Source organism: Hippopotamus amphibius, chromosome 8 (assembly GCF_030028045.1).
Source record: "Hippopotamus amphibius kiboko isolate mHipAmp2 chromosome 8, mHipAmp2.hap2, whole genome shotgun sequence".
Lineage (NCBI taxonomy): Eukaryota > Metazoa > Chordata > Mammalia > Artiodactyla > Hippopotamidae > Hippopotamus > Hippopotamus amphibius.
Window position 1 is genome coordinate 128946926 of NC_080193.1, and position 15294 is coordinate 128962219.

Genomic DNA, 15294 nt, shown 5'->3' on the forward strand with positions numbered 1-15294 from the left:
ATAATGAAAAAGTTGAAAATGTTGCAAGAATTACCAAATTGTGACACAGAGACATGAGGTGAACAAATGTTAGAAAAATGGTACCTCGCCACACACCTTCAGTTTGTTAACAAAACAAAACACAGTCTCTGTGAAGTGCAATAAAGCAAAGTGCAATAAAACGAAGTATGCCTGTAGATGTGTTCTTAAAGTCTGGAGAGCATATTTAAAAGGCAAAAATTCACAAATATTTTAAAACCAGTTGCTACAGATGCTAGTGTTCTACATAGAATAGTATTAAGGCTTTAGTGGGGCACAAATTTCAAAAGGAAATATTTTAACACATACTTCTACCTAAATCCTGTTTTATTTCTGTTTTAAAACACACAACATACACAATTTTGATTGCATATTATAAATGAACCATAAAAAATGTCTTTTAACACAAAGCAAATCTTATGGCTCAGCTGTCTCGTGTTTAATTGGCATTTATTTATTAAGTACTCTGAAGTACTAGTAAAATTTAGTGGGGAGAAATGCCCAGGGACTGAAGTTGGGAAGATTTAGGTACCACGCCCAGTTCTCACAGGATCCAGCCTTAAAAGCTCAAGCAAGTCCTGGGCCTCCATTTTCCTTGTTTGTAAAATAAGGGAGTTATCTTATTTTCATATTATCAAAGGCTTTTGCAATTTCATATTATCTATGAGGAAAGAAGCAACACATTTACAGGGTTCAAAGTCAACCTACTTATCAGGACAGGAAAGTAAGGATATTAAAATATCAATTACATACAGAGGCAAATATTTAACTGGGTAGAGTCAGGTTATCTGCTGGGAAAGACTTGGTAACCAAATTTTTTTTAGAGGAATTCACGTCTTGACACCTGAGGTTTACATCTCAATCTAGGACTAGAAGTTCAAATTGCTTTTTGATGGAAACTTTACTAAAATAGTTGAATGTTATGCTATATTCTTCCACCTTTTAAAAATGTTGACAATACCTAACACTTATATAAACAGAGAGAAACAGGCATGTAAAGGTGGTAACACACGTTCATTCAGTTACCTTTCTTTTTTTTTTTTTTTTTACTTCTTCCCAGATACATTTTTCTCCACTGATTTTCATGTCTTCTACTTTTGCCATTTGTAACGTCTCTTGCAGTTCTTAGTTTTCACATAAAATGGCTTTCATAGATCTTGCCATTTAACCAGAAAACTATTTTCTATAGTATCCTATACTACATTATATAAACATACAGTATATTCTAGTTTTTTTTTTTCCAATAGTATTCCCTTCAGAAGTGTCCTGGTGTCATTTTCTTATCCCCAGGCGTTTTGCTTAGAATTCTATTTAGATATAGAGGCTGCATCTACACTCAGCACCCTTCTGGAAGAATACACGGCAATGACGGCACCATGTGTACATATGACACACAGATTTTTTTTCCTTTAGGGTTTCCTGTACATCACTGCCTATTTCTTTAAAGAGATTCTTTAGATAAAAATGACTATAAAGCCAAAGTTTAAAAAAACAAACCCAAATGATTCATTCTCACCAATGATGAAGGAAATACAAATTCAATCACAAGATGAGATCACGTATCACACTGCAAAAATTAGATAGATTCATCCTGTTCAGTGTTGGTAAGGGTGTGAGAAAATGGGCCCTCTGGTAGGTTGCTGCCGTGAGCAGAAATTGCTATAAATTTTTCTGTGGGTATATGTATTAATACGAAAATGTGCTAACCTTTATCCCAGCAATTCTATTTCCAGGAATTTTTCTTAAAAAAAATCCATTACATAGATCTATATACAATATACTATACAGCATACTCTTTATATAACAGCTAACAGTCAGAGATCGTCTAAAAATTCCATTAACTGAGGATTCATTAAATGCATATTATGGGGACTTCTTAGGTGGCGCAGTGGTTAAGAATCTGCCTGCCAATGCAGGGTACACAGGTTCGAGCCCTGCTCCGGGAAGATCCCACATGCCGAGGAGCAACTAAGCCCGTGTGCCACAACTACTGAGCCTGCGCTCTAGAGTCCATGAGCCACAACTATTGAGCCCATGTGCTGCAACTACTGACGCCCACGCACCTAGAGCCCGTGCTCCGCAACAAGAGAAGCCACCTTAATGAGGAGCCTCTCGCAGCAACTAGAGAAAGCCTGTGTGCAGCAACAAAGACCCAACACAGCCAATAAAATAAATTAATTAAATGCATATTATGGCATAATTAAGTTGTTAAAAAGAATAAGATTGATGTATCTGTATTAACAAGGAGAGATAACTGAAGAGATTAATTTTTAAAAACCAGAATAGAGAACAGCAGTTACAGTATGGCCTTTTGATGATACCCTAGAAACAGAGAGAGACTCAAAACTATTATAAGTTTTTTCATGGAAGAAGAGAATATTGGGGAACTTGCACTTAACTGCAATTGTGTATTAATTTTTTTTAAAACAAGAATGTGCTACTTTTTAAATAATAAAAAAAAATTTTAAACAATTTTTCCTGGTGATTTCCAGCAGTGATGGAATTGCTGGGATAAGAGGACTCAGACACAGATCATGGGCAAACCACTGCAGCCCGGCCTTTCTGGAGGTCATTTTGGTGTACCTGAATCACAAGTCCTATAACATACATGCCCTTCAACTGACCAACTCACTTTTAGGAATTTATCGTAAGTAAATAATCCGGGACACGAACAAAATTAAGAATGTTTCATGGAAGCAAACAACCAAACCTGGAAAGCAACATAAATGTCCAGTGACAGTATGGCAGTTGTTAAATAAACTATGACCCAGCCATGGGATGTCTCAGACACCCCGTTAACTTCATTTCAGAAAAGTACTCAATGACAGGGAAATAGCCCACTCTGTATTATAAACTCACTCATGGAAAAAGGCCACTAAATACATTACAAACCAACAAAAGCAGGTTACAAAACAATATGTACATTATGATCTCAATTTTGTTAAACATATGTGTATATTCACAGATAATTAAAAACTAGAAGGATATAAACTAAAAACTTGGCATTTCATATTTCCTTTATATTCTTTACACTGTCAAATTTTCTGTTTCAGTTTTTATGAAAATAAGTTTTTGAAATATACTCAAAAGTAAAAATTTTCCACCAATTCTGACCTTTTTAAAAAATTCAAAATTGTAGCAAGATTTTACAAAATAGGTTTTTATTACATCATTACACTACTCTGAAGAGAAAAAAAATATTCAAAATTCATACAAGCCTTTGCCTTTGAAGTATGGTTGTTACAAATTTCAACTCAAAAGGTAAAAAAATTCTAGTGTAAGTGGACAACCAAAAGCTTTAGATCAGAGATACACACCTGAAAATAGTTACTGAATCTGAGAGGGAACCAACAGCAACATCAGGGTAGGAATTTCTGTCAAGGTCCATGTTCCCAGCAATTGAATATCCAAAAAAAGGTGATTTACCCTCGAGAACCTGAAAGGAACAGGGCATCAGAATGGACACTGGGCCACCAAAATGAGTCTCTTACCCATGCTTTGAAAAAGACACATAAATCTCTTTTGAACTGAAGATTAAGAGTTTACTTATAAATTATATTAAATCAACTCAACTATAAATATGCATACATATGACCCAACATTTCATACATTTCATAAAAGTTACCTGATTTATGTTGTACCTCAAAAGACAAAAGAGACAATTTTTGATGAGCTTGTGTACTATATTAAGTTAATCAGCATATTTCAAAACAAACCTCTCTACCTGCCCTCCAAATGTCCTACTTTTCTCAAAAGCAGTTTTTTAGTTTTTGGTATCTGAATTCTCTATGCATTTACAATCATCTCTTATGTTTGTCCAGTTTCATCTCTAGGTAGTATGCTACTAAAAGGAACAGATCACATTTCTATCTATCTATGCTGTCAGAGTAGAACAGTCCTTTCCTTTGGCTTAACTGTGATTCCTAACTTACCAAAGAAATTTTACAACTTAAAACAAGCATGTCATTGCATTTATATATATTTACAAGCTATCTTCTAATAATACATTTCTTATAAAAGCAAATCTCATACTATTGTCGGCTTGTAAATAAAACACGATTAGTATGAAAATTCACATACACCTAAACATTCCATTAGAAAGCAAAATGTTGAAACCTTTATTGCAGAAATCCAGGTTATCTGGTTACCTGTGTTGGTTTGGTATTTATTCCGTTCGCAGATCCATGATAGATAAAAACCTTCCCCTTACCATCGTAGGGTGCTCCAACTGCAATATCTGTTGACAACATCACATCTTAACAAACATGACACGTTAAAAGCATTCCAGTACAATGCTTTAAAATAAGATGCCACGAGCACGCGCTATTTTAAACCATCGAATAACCTATGAATCACGACCATTTCACAGTCCATTGTCTACCTGGGTAGCCATCTTGATTAACATCGCCAATATTTTTGACCGCGATGCCAAACATGGAATCTTTGGTTCCATTAAGACGAATTGGCCTGACGTTATTCCATCTGCCTTGCTGGTTAATGTAGACATATGCTGCACCTCCAACTTCTCCACTTCTGTCAAAATACTGTGGGGCTCCAATAACTATATCTTGCCACCTGAATACAGAAGGAGGGGAAGAACTGTGAACCATGGGCTAAAACACCAGAAGCTTAGGGAGAATCCCACACGCCCAGGTATGAAGGACACAAAAAGATATGATAAAACCTGGAATTTATATCTCATCAATTACAGTATGTTTTTAAAATCCAAGGTAGCCTCTAATAAACGCCCAAAGAAAAATACCAAGGGTAAGAACTTGAAGTCAGTTCTCATTACATCTATAGCGCAGACAGACTCCCAGTACAGAGTCCACTTCCCTCCACTTTCTGCCCTCTGCCCACAGACCCAAACCGGCACCACCAGCCATAGAGACCTTTGCATTGACTTTGTCACCAATCCCTACTTTCAACAGGACATGCTGGATGCTCCTGTTGAAACTACAGAACAGAACCACGTAGCTATCATTTTCTGAGTTAAATTTTTTCAAATTTTTTATTCTCGTGGACTCATGATCCTAGGACACAGTGAAAACCGAAAACTGAAAATGTAATGTTACACCCTGGAGAGGGTAATGAATGTTTGCGACTAAAGTATAAGTGATGAAGAGTGATGGGATGGTAAAAATCTGGCAGCAAAAATATTCTTTCCAACAACTAACCTGAAAGGATGGTTCTTCTCAAGACCTACAGAAGCCAGATCAGCAGTGAATTCTTTGCAAATATAAAATAACCTAAGAGGCTCTTACCCATCTTTGTTAAGGTCCACCACTGCCACGTCATAGCCAAATGAAGAAGCCAGCCCTTCCCCATCAAATATGTGCTCAGGGAGAAGGTGTGTAGACTTCAGGTCTCTTTTAAGCAAAACCACAGCTCCACTGTGATTGGCTCTAGGAGCACCAGATACAAAAGTAATCTCATCTTTGGAAACAATCCCTTTCCCTGAGTCCAAAGAAAAGCCTAGAAAAACAAAACACAATACACATCAACTCTGTTTTCGAGGAGGTATCTAACACTGGTTACTCCATCACTACCTTTCCTTTTGTTTCCCACCACTCTCCCTCTGACCTCCCCACCAGCTATCATATCTATAAGAAAGAGCTACAGAGCCAAGAGATTTGACGCAAGTATAAAGTAGTAGGCTACTGCACTGTTTTCTAGGGGAATATATATTAAGACCTTTAAAGAAAAGCACCTATGCTATGTAGCATTTGTGTGACTTGAATCATGAAGCATTCACGCATCTTAAGAATCAGTTCAAACCCTATTTTAATACTGAAACTGCTGTAAAAGGAGATCAAGCTAGATATTAAATTATCATGGGAAAGTTACATCCTATACACTGAGATACAACCTGACACAGCGTAACTGAGTGCATGTTACAGGGTTTTGCTATAATACAGTGATTCGTAACTTCTATATTCATCAACCTCCTTGGTTGTCAGGCAAGAACAGGAATGCGAACATGAATATACCACAGACAGCATTTCACTCTTTGGGGCCCGCTCAGTTCTCAGACACAAACATGCAAACAAAACCATGATGGATGAGCTACAGTATTTGAGAACCGGGTACAAACAACAGAGGTGAGCAAGCCGTCATCTGTATCAATTACATACTTGTTCAGAGGGCAGAAAAACGTCAGAACACCTCATTACACAGCATCAGGTAGGATGCCAGTTACCACCACTGAGGTTAAATGGCAAGCAAATACAAACGCCCATATCAAAATCAACGTAAGCACATCTTCCTGTGTTAAGGCGAGGCAGATGCAGAATTCTATAAGCTCGGCCTTGTAAATGGGTTTTATTTACAAAAAGCTTCACCACTACTGTTGCCGTTCTCAAACTGTGAAGTGAGTCAGAAAACAGGATGAGCTACAAGTTTAGAGAAGGGCGATACAATCGGATCCAGCTCTGGAAGCCATCTGTCTGCAGCGCCTCAACCATGGCATGCTCTTTATGTGTGCTTCGCTTGAAATGAAATGGAAAATAAAAAGATTTATGCTCTATATGGATCCAAAAAAAAGTCTTAAATGACCATGACCAAGACAATTTATTTGTCCTCTCAGAGGTCACAAACCTAGGTAGCTATTCATCATCACATCAGGGGATGTGTCGGGCTGCTCCCTGGGAGGCTGTGTTTTATAAACAAACTGATCGGGGTCTGTATACGAAACGCTGGTCAAAAACAGCAGGCCTGTACACATGCACGGGACGGAAGAGATTGGAGAGAAAGCAATTACGCTTGGTAAGAGGCACGCCAGCTACTGCCGTGCTTGCTGGATGAGGAGGCCACCACTGCATCCGGAAAGCCACCCTCTTTGCCAGCTTCCAAACCTCACGCAGATCATTTTATTCCTAAAACCTACGGATTTTTTTGAAATGACAGATGCACAGACAACATGGACAACCAAAATCTAACAGTACAAACTTGACGCTTCCCCGCCCCCGCCCCGGCAACCACTTTTGAGGAAATCCATTCCAAAAGTGGCAAATGTGTTTCACAAAAAATGTTAAATATTTCCAAATGTCCCGATAGAAACTAAGTTTATAAAACCCATGGGCATCTATCTTACAGACCCAAGTGTTAGCTTCTTGCCCAGAGCCACTAAATTGGAATATCATAAACTAATCCCTAAATAATCTATTTGAAGAGAGGCTGTCTGTTAAAATTTATTCAAATAAGATATTGGTTTGTTGATAATATTTACCTTGGAAAGGATTTTACCCTGAAAGACCCTGTTTAATAACGGAGGCTGCAAACCCCTGGGCCCTGTGTTCCCTTCCTGTCCTGCAAGGCCACGAACGACAGTCACACAGCCAGCTGCCTCCCACCCCGCCCCAGTCATTTTCATAAGAACTCCTTCCCTTGGCTGGGGGAGTATTAACTGTGTGACCTTGGACTAGGAAATTAATCTCCCGAAGTCACAAGGTTGTTTTCCCCAGCAGCAAAAGAGGGACAATAATACTTATTTTATAATATTGCTGGGAAGATCAAATAAGACCTATAAAGTAGGAAGCACAGCGAGTGATCTACTGCACATGGTAGGTACACAACAAGCGAGTAAGTATAACTTTTTGCCCTTCTGTGCCTTCACACCGAGTTTTTAATTGGGGGGTGGGGAAGTTTCTGAAGAATCTTTTTTTAATTAACAGTACTGTTCATACACATCTATATGAGTAAAACAATTTCTAAAGAATACGTTTACTAATACTTTGTTTAGAATTAGTTTTAGATATACACCTATGTTTTCTTTCTTTTTTTTCTTTTTTTACCCTTCCATTGTTCTAGTAATATCTCTAGCATATGGGTACTTCTCTATTTTTTCTAAAAGAATAGGTTACTATTTAGGTTTAGGAGATTTTTTTACATTTTTTTCCAAGAATTGCGCAGTAATTATTCTTTATGTCAACTCATACCAAGAATTAAAGCTTTTAAAAGCCTTTGTGTAATTACCATAATGCACATGAATAATTTAGGACACCCATTAGTAATGCAAACAAGCCTTAGGAGTTAAGGAATTGACACTTAGACGCAATCCGGGCGTCCTCAGAGCTGCTTTAGCAGTCCTGCTTAGGCTCGGCTGGAAAGCCCCCGTGCCACCTGCCTGGGGCCTTGTGACAAGAGGGCCCCAATCCAGAAACAAGGCCAACGCTTGGAGAACAGCAATCACACAGGACAGACCTGGAGGTCATGACCTGCCACTTAAGAGTAACTTCATAAATGCAGCTCTTAAAGAGTATCTCTCCAAAAAAGAGGCACTGAAGGGAGAAGGAAGGCAGCTCAGCCTCCTGCTAACATCCATGCATTTTTTCACAGCTGCATGAATTCCCTGGTTCAGGTTACAGAGGCCGACACTAGCTCAGGAAACAGACCTCCATGCGGGAGGACAGAAGATTTTAGGAGATAGTAGGTTTCCTCCTGCTTTGAGGGAGCTCAGGTCAGAAGGGAAGAATCCCAAGCATCGGTCAGGTTACCTTGGGATCATCAAGGCTTAAATTCCAGTAAACGCAGCCACAGGCCCCTGGCTCCACCTGGCCTCTTCTCAGCCTAGCAGTCCAGGGTCCTGTGACAGCGGCATCACACAGAGGCATCTGAAGAGGTAGGCAAACCATCTACTCTCGTTCCTACCTAAATAACTGTTAGCAGGAACAGGAACTAGACTCTCATCATGGTCAGTCTCTCCACCAACTTCATAAGGCCCATCTTCAAAGATGTTCATGTCAAAAAAAGTGTTATTCTTTTGCTCTACGCGAACGATCCCTAAAAGAATGAAATGGTAAAAAAATAAAATAAAATAAAAATGAAGATGAAACAAAACAAAATAGATGGTTCCTAATAAACATTCCTCATGTTATCATTAAACACAGAAAGAAAAGTCTGGAGGAAAAAAAGGCAGATGAACGATGACTTTTGAGGTTATTAAAGTTAAAAAAATCACGTTCGCGTAGATATCTACCTCAAACAAATTTGTTCTAGTAATAAAAAAAAAGCCATGCATTTTCATGAATCATCTTTATCATGTCATGAAACTAGATGGAAATGGAATGTTTACTTAGTTAACTAAACAGAGAACTTTTTAATTATATGAACCGGATACATTTTACATTTTCTATAATCCTAAATCAATTTACCTTCTTTACTATAAGTGTGAAAAGTAAAATTAGTGTTTTGATCTTTTCTACCAATCACTTTAAGCAAAATTTTAAAATCTTCAAAAAATTTTCAGAGCTAATAATTAAGAACAGAAGCTCTCACATAGTAAGCCCACTGTATGATTTTTTTTTAAGTGGTAACATTTTAAGTCAGCATTTATAAAGCAGATAAAATGTTTCCCATAAATTAAAACATACATAATTGGTGGGTGTTTTTATTGTTTTGTTTTACTAGGTATGGCATCTCTTCTTGCTAAAATAAAACTATTTCTAAATTCAGTGTGTTATTTCCATTAAGTCAAGATAACCTGACAAATGCTGTTATGTGAAAGATTTGGTTGAGGGTAGGGAAGCCAAAGGAAATTACTCCCAGAGGTTGCTATGGACAACATACCCAGGAAGGTGTTCTCAGGGACCGTTTCTAATAGGAATTTTTGAAAGGAAAATTTTCCCTTTTCCAAAGTTTTTCCTGACTAGTGAAAATGTTATAACAGGATTTATTTTAATAAATTCCTCAAAAAAGTCTTATTTCCAAATCAGATGCATTTTCCTTCGCTGTGGACTAGAGTCAGGTTAATTGTCCTTTATAACACAGTGGTTACACTTGCTTAATTTCTTCAGAGAAGCTGAACTTTTATTACAGGAGCACTGACCATGTTCATCCAGGCAAAACATGTAGGCTATCCTTCTCCCTCCCTCCCTCCCGATGTCTTCTTTTACCTATATCAAGAAATTATTTAAACAATACCATGAACCAATCTTTCCATAAGTTATCTGAAATCATCTAAAAATTCCCTAATTTGACATCCACCCTTCTAACTATACTGCTTTATTAGCCAAACACAGCCTTTTAAGATAATACGTAATGAAAGAAATGTCTGTATTAATACAATGCTATTTGTACACAACATCATTCAATTCTTCTGTTTTCAGATCCCTACCTTAAAATTAAAACTTTCAGCTTCATGAAACCGGCAGATATAAAACAGCAAAAACTAACGTTAATTACATTCTTACAGAAGAAAGTTAATTACTCATATTAAAGTAAATTGGCAGAGGAGAAAAAGATCTCTTAAAACATAGATTTCGACTGTTAATGTTTTTAAAATCAGAATTTAGATATTTTAACATCCTACCCTATTTCTATAATATACAAATGCCTTATAACACATTTTGTTTTAACTTAAAATGTACTAAATCATGGTGCATATAATAGAAATTATGTAGTCATTCTAATCTCTATTTCTATAAACACACACGTCATACCTTTCCAGTTATAAGTGCCTGGGGCTCCAAACGCAATGTAATGAAAGTCTTTAGTAAAAGTAGCTGCTACACCTTGCTGGCAAGAACCGAATTTTTCATGACCTCTTAATCGGCCATCACAAAAACTCCAGTCTCCTCCATCCATATCATCTTCAATCCTGAGATTCTGACTTAGGACGTAACATCTTCCAAAGATGTCTCGAGATTCCTGCTTTGTATTAACATGCTGCCTTTTTTCATATCGATGAGCACACGTCTGCAAACAGATGGAATAAAGTAGCCCATATACATAAAGTGTCGGCAAACCTTACGTTTTTCGTTACAAATTGATGGAATTGCCAATAATCGAGGTTAATTCTAAGTGGGATGTTAAATGTTTTCCTCCTCCTCCTGAGGCTGGAACTGAAAACCAGCAAATCTTCCCCAAAGTTGCAAGAAGGAGACCATTATCTAGCACAGGACTTCTGTCCTACCCTCACCCAGAGAAGAATGCTCCAATCCAAATACTGAATGAGAATCTGTAATCCACAGGCAATTTATTTGTAAATTCACTGGTCACATAAACAATGGGAAACACCTTATTTCATCTTCTCAATTTAATTGGTGTTTAGTGGTTATATAAACCTTCACATCAGTATGTTTGTGAAAACAAGTATCATGCTCCAGAGGAGAGAAATCATGGACACGTTTTCACAGGGATCAGGCTAACACAGCTAAAACAAAGACACTTTCCTTTTACCCATACTATTTCCTTATAATCAGTCCTAACAAACATCCTCTAAACTCTGAGAGTAAGTTTATTTTAAAAGGCAGAGAGAATTACACTGCTGAGAGAGATGAAATAATCTCTAATCTCACAGCCAACCTCTTCACAGGCTGAAAATACTTCACAACGTCCAAGTTAACTTCCCATATTGCATCCCCTTAGATATAAAAATTCAGTGTTTGGTAAAATTCTCATTTTTCTCAAAATTCCACATAAATTTATTACAGCAACCAGATTTTGAAAGAGACAGAAAGATCATCATAATCCAGCCTGGCACCTCCAAGGTCACCTGGCACAATCCAGCTAACAAACCTTTTTTCTTCACTACCAATTCTATTTGAAGAAGCTCAGGATAAATAAAAAAAAGTTTAAAATGATCTGATTCTTATATTCCATGACCATTCCCATATTTTTTTTTATAACTCATCTATAATAGCTACATGGTTCCCGAGACAAAAACCATGTCGTTTTTCCTTTGCTTTTTTGTTTGAAGACCATCTAGCGTTTTAGGGGCATTCAGTAAAGGTTTTTAAATAAGTGCTTTGAATCTACAAGTTATAAAGAAAAGCAGGTTGTGGAGCTGTTTTCAAAGTAGATCAGGAATCCCAGGAAAACTAATGCTTTGATTTCCTCTTGACATCAATTTCTGCTTTAAAGCAGTCAGTTTTCTAGAATGTACACTCTGTGCAGGCAGAAGCTCTGCCTGTTTTGTTCACCAGTGTAAGCCCAGCGCTGGCACACAACAGGCACTCGGACACTGTGGGATGGACACCCTTCTCTACACTTACCACAACTTTGCCCCCTGGACCCTGGCTCTCGACAGTGACTCCCATCCACTGATCTTCCTTGCTTTCTGACGAAGGGTCAGCTGTGGAGAAAGCAGCACAGGTTACATACACATACACAGTTAGGACTTCAAAGCCACTGCAACAAGCAATGAACCAATAAATGAACAAAAATATAACAAACAGCTTCTAAATTGCCTTGACTCCAAGTCCAACTACTCAGTAAATTCAGTAATTCAGAAAAATGACTTCTCATCTTAAGAAAACGGGTGAGTGGTTTTTGGTATGAAGGTTTCATAAAATCCTTTACATAAAATACACACCTCTACCTGGTGGCCCTTCGCCTATTCTGACACCCAGGGTCCCGAGTACAGAAACTACGATCCAAACTAACAAAAAGCGGGTGCTTCTCGACATACCCCCAAATTTGTGACATAATAGCATGACCTCCTCTTTTCTTTACTGGAGATGGGAAGGCAAGGCCTCAGATTCACTTTATATCTTTCTCCCAATGCAAAGAAGGAAAGTGATATATTTATTTTTACCTCCTCCCTCTAAAAAGGAGAGAGAGGGGGAAACCACAAATCTCACCATGTGCTCATTTCAGTATCAATTTGAGCCTACTGTTGGACCCTACATCCAAATTTTTCCCTTCCTCAGTGAGAAGGCAGGCATGATTTTCAATCTTAAGTCATTACAAAAACATGAAAACTAAACAATTTCAGGTAGGCAGAAGGAAAAATGCCAAAATGTTAAATAAAGAGATTGATATGTCTACATTATCAGGAGGTTTGGGTTTTTTCTTTATAGTTCCATGTCATTTACAGATTTCCCACAGTTAACACGTATGAGTTTCTAATCAGTATAAAACAAAACAAAAAACAAATGCTGTTGCTAAAAAGATGAAGAAGCAAGAGAAGAACACAAACATGAATCTGCAAAAGTGCTCAGACCAAGAACGTCAAATTAGGTTTGGTTGTAGCTTCTCCGGACACTAACTGCTCTGCCCACCACACACAGTCTGTGCAAAACATGCCTCTATCTGAGATAGTGGGGCAAAACTCATCCACGTTGGCCAGCTCTCATCTGAAAGAGATCTCATATTTAAATAGTCTTTCTCCCAAATATTTTAACAGCAATATTTTGGCTGCTGAGTACAACACACGCATTCTATTTTCTCCACTGCTCTGAATACAGTTTTTCAACAGTCTCCTGTAGAACCTCAACACATCACTAGGTGGCGCCATCAACACACCATATCAGTTTAGAAAGCAGAGTTGGGGGCGGGCAGCAAATACAGTGCTTTTTAAAAAAGTAAATGTTCTCAGGGCAAGCAAGAAATGGTCAAGGCTGATGCAAGAGAGGCCCTCTCTCCAAGAATAAATGCTTGCCCACCCCCCCTTCTTGCTCCCGGGAAGGGCAAGTAGGGTACAAGGCTAGCTGGCCAAGGGGACACTGAGCGAGTACAGAAGAACACACCGTCGTTATCAAATTCAATGCGTGTGCACGGCCCCCGGGAGGTGATGTCGCAGCTGTACAAGCCTCCTGTTCTGTTGGCCTTCTGCAGCGGAAGGGCCACTGCCCGTGGGGCCCCCACGAGCAACCTGTCAACGAAACAGAGAATTTGGAGATTTGAGTTGAATGTGCATTTAACACTTCAATCAGTCAGAACCAAGAGACATTGGGATTATTCTTTGTCAAGGAGTCCCCTAATTCCCTGCCAGTTTAGGTGGTGAGGGAGAACAAAGGCGGAGCCCTGTGACACACACACACACACCACGCTTCAAGTCAAGCACAAGAAGGGTTGTTGAAATAAGGTGAAAGATATGCCTCTCACAGCATGAGCAGCTCTCTGCTGGGCACGATTCTGGCATTTCAGAAGACACACGTTCTGCAGAGCTTGCCCTACCCCTAAGCCAAGGACACCATAAGCAACCCAGACAAAACAAACACTCCCACACTGGAGGAGGAGAATGTTCACATTGAACTTAAGTCATAATACATCCATGTCTAACACCACTGAGTCTTCTCGGCGGGGGGGGGGGGGGGGTCCCCAAGGTAATTTGGAATATCCCCCCGATTTTCAGTTTATATGCTGTTAAATTAATTAAGCACAGAGGCCATTAGACTGAGAGGCTCTAACGCTGTGGCAGTCCAGGGAAGCAAACCTAAATCTCAGCCTGCACATGCCTCAAGGGTACAACACCAAACCCTAAGGGCAACCAATCACAAGCAGCCGCCGAGGCCCTGAGCTATAGCCAATCAAATAATTTCATTCCTTTGCTTCCTTACTTTCTCTACTGTCTTTCCCTGCTCGTGTTGGCACAGCACTTCTAACCACTTCCCGTGTGACGCTGCCAGGTTCACAATGATTTCCGCACAAATAAACTCGTCACGTTTTTAATATGCCTCAGTTTACCTTTTAACAATACAGATTTGAAACCAAACCTCTGCCCAAGATACAACTGGACTGAATTGCTCTTCTGCAGCCTCTTTGTGCACCAACTCTTACTTTCTGGCGCTTGGTCATCTTGACAAGCTCCTCTTCTATCATCCAATCAGTCTCCACCAAGGATTCAGGGAGGGTCTGAGAGTACCACTTACGGACTAGGGATCATAATATTCCCTCTCCCCTCCCACTTCAGGGTTCTTGCCATCTCCAATAAGAGGGGCTCCTAAACCAAGCCCACAGCCCTTAAAATCTCACCTGTCTTCCAGCCAGAGGGATCTTTACCCTCTACCTTGCTGCTTCCCTTTGCTGACGCCCGTTACTCACCCATCAGTTTTACAATCCCTGGGGTCTGGCTGACTGCCTGACAACGAGGAGAAGCGAAGAGAAAGAACGTACACCTGAATGGACAGAGAGAAACAGAGCGGAAAGAGAAAGCAGGCTGGAGCTGGGGAAAAGGGCTGGGACACAAATGGGAACCAACAACCAACCCCCAATACAGAGACACTCCTGGCCTTCAAGAAACTCACAAATCTCAGATGCCAAAAGACAAACAAACAAAAAAACCACACCAAGATGAAACAAATAAACAACCCCCTCCTCACACACACACAGTCCTTACCATTTTTGTCTCTGCTGTGATCCCAATAAAGGATTTAACATACATATATATATATTTTTTAAATCTATGCAGTGCAGTGGGTACAATGGAAGGGAAATGCACCCGGAAAACAGAGGGGATCCAGATTCTGCTCAGGGAGAGCCAGTGAGGCGGGTCTTACAGAATGGCGGCTGTCTCATGTGGGAACACACAGCTCCAGCACCCTCCTTCTTCCC

At 39.2% G+C, this 15294-nt stretch overlaps 1 protein-coding gene across 2 annotated transcripts in view; it reads right to left on the reverse strand.

Annotated features, from left to right (window-relative positions):
- The window catches only part of ITGA6 (integrin subunit alpha 6), a 76345-nt gene that overhangs the window by 27780 nt on the left and 33271 nt on the right, over window positions 1-15294 (reverse strand). For both annotated transcript variants that reach the window (XM_057744827.1, XM_057744826.1), the window contains exons 2-9: window positions 13488-13612; window positions 12012-12091; window positions 10458-10713; window positions 8668-8799; window positions 5283-5493; window positions 4400-4593; window positions 4167-4255; window positions 3336-3454 (exon numbers count right to left, since the gene is read on the reverse strand). In XM_057744827.1, coding sequence (XP_057600810.1) covers window positions 3336-3454; window positions 4167-4255; window positions 4400-4593; window positions 5283-5493; window positions 8668-8799; window positions 10458-10713; window positions 12012-12091; window positions 13488-13612 — 1206 coding nt within the window. The remainder of the gene's footprint in view (window positions 1-3335; window positions 3455-4166; window positions 4256-4399; window positions 4594-5282; window positions 5494-8667; window positions 8800-10457; window positions 10714-12011; window positions 12092-13487; window positions 13613-15294) is intronic.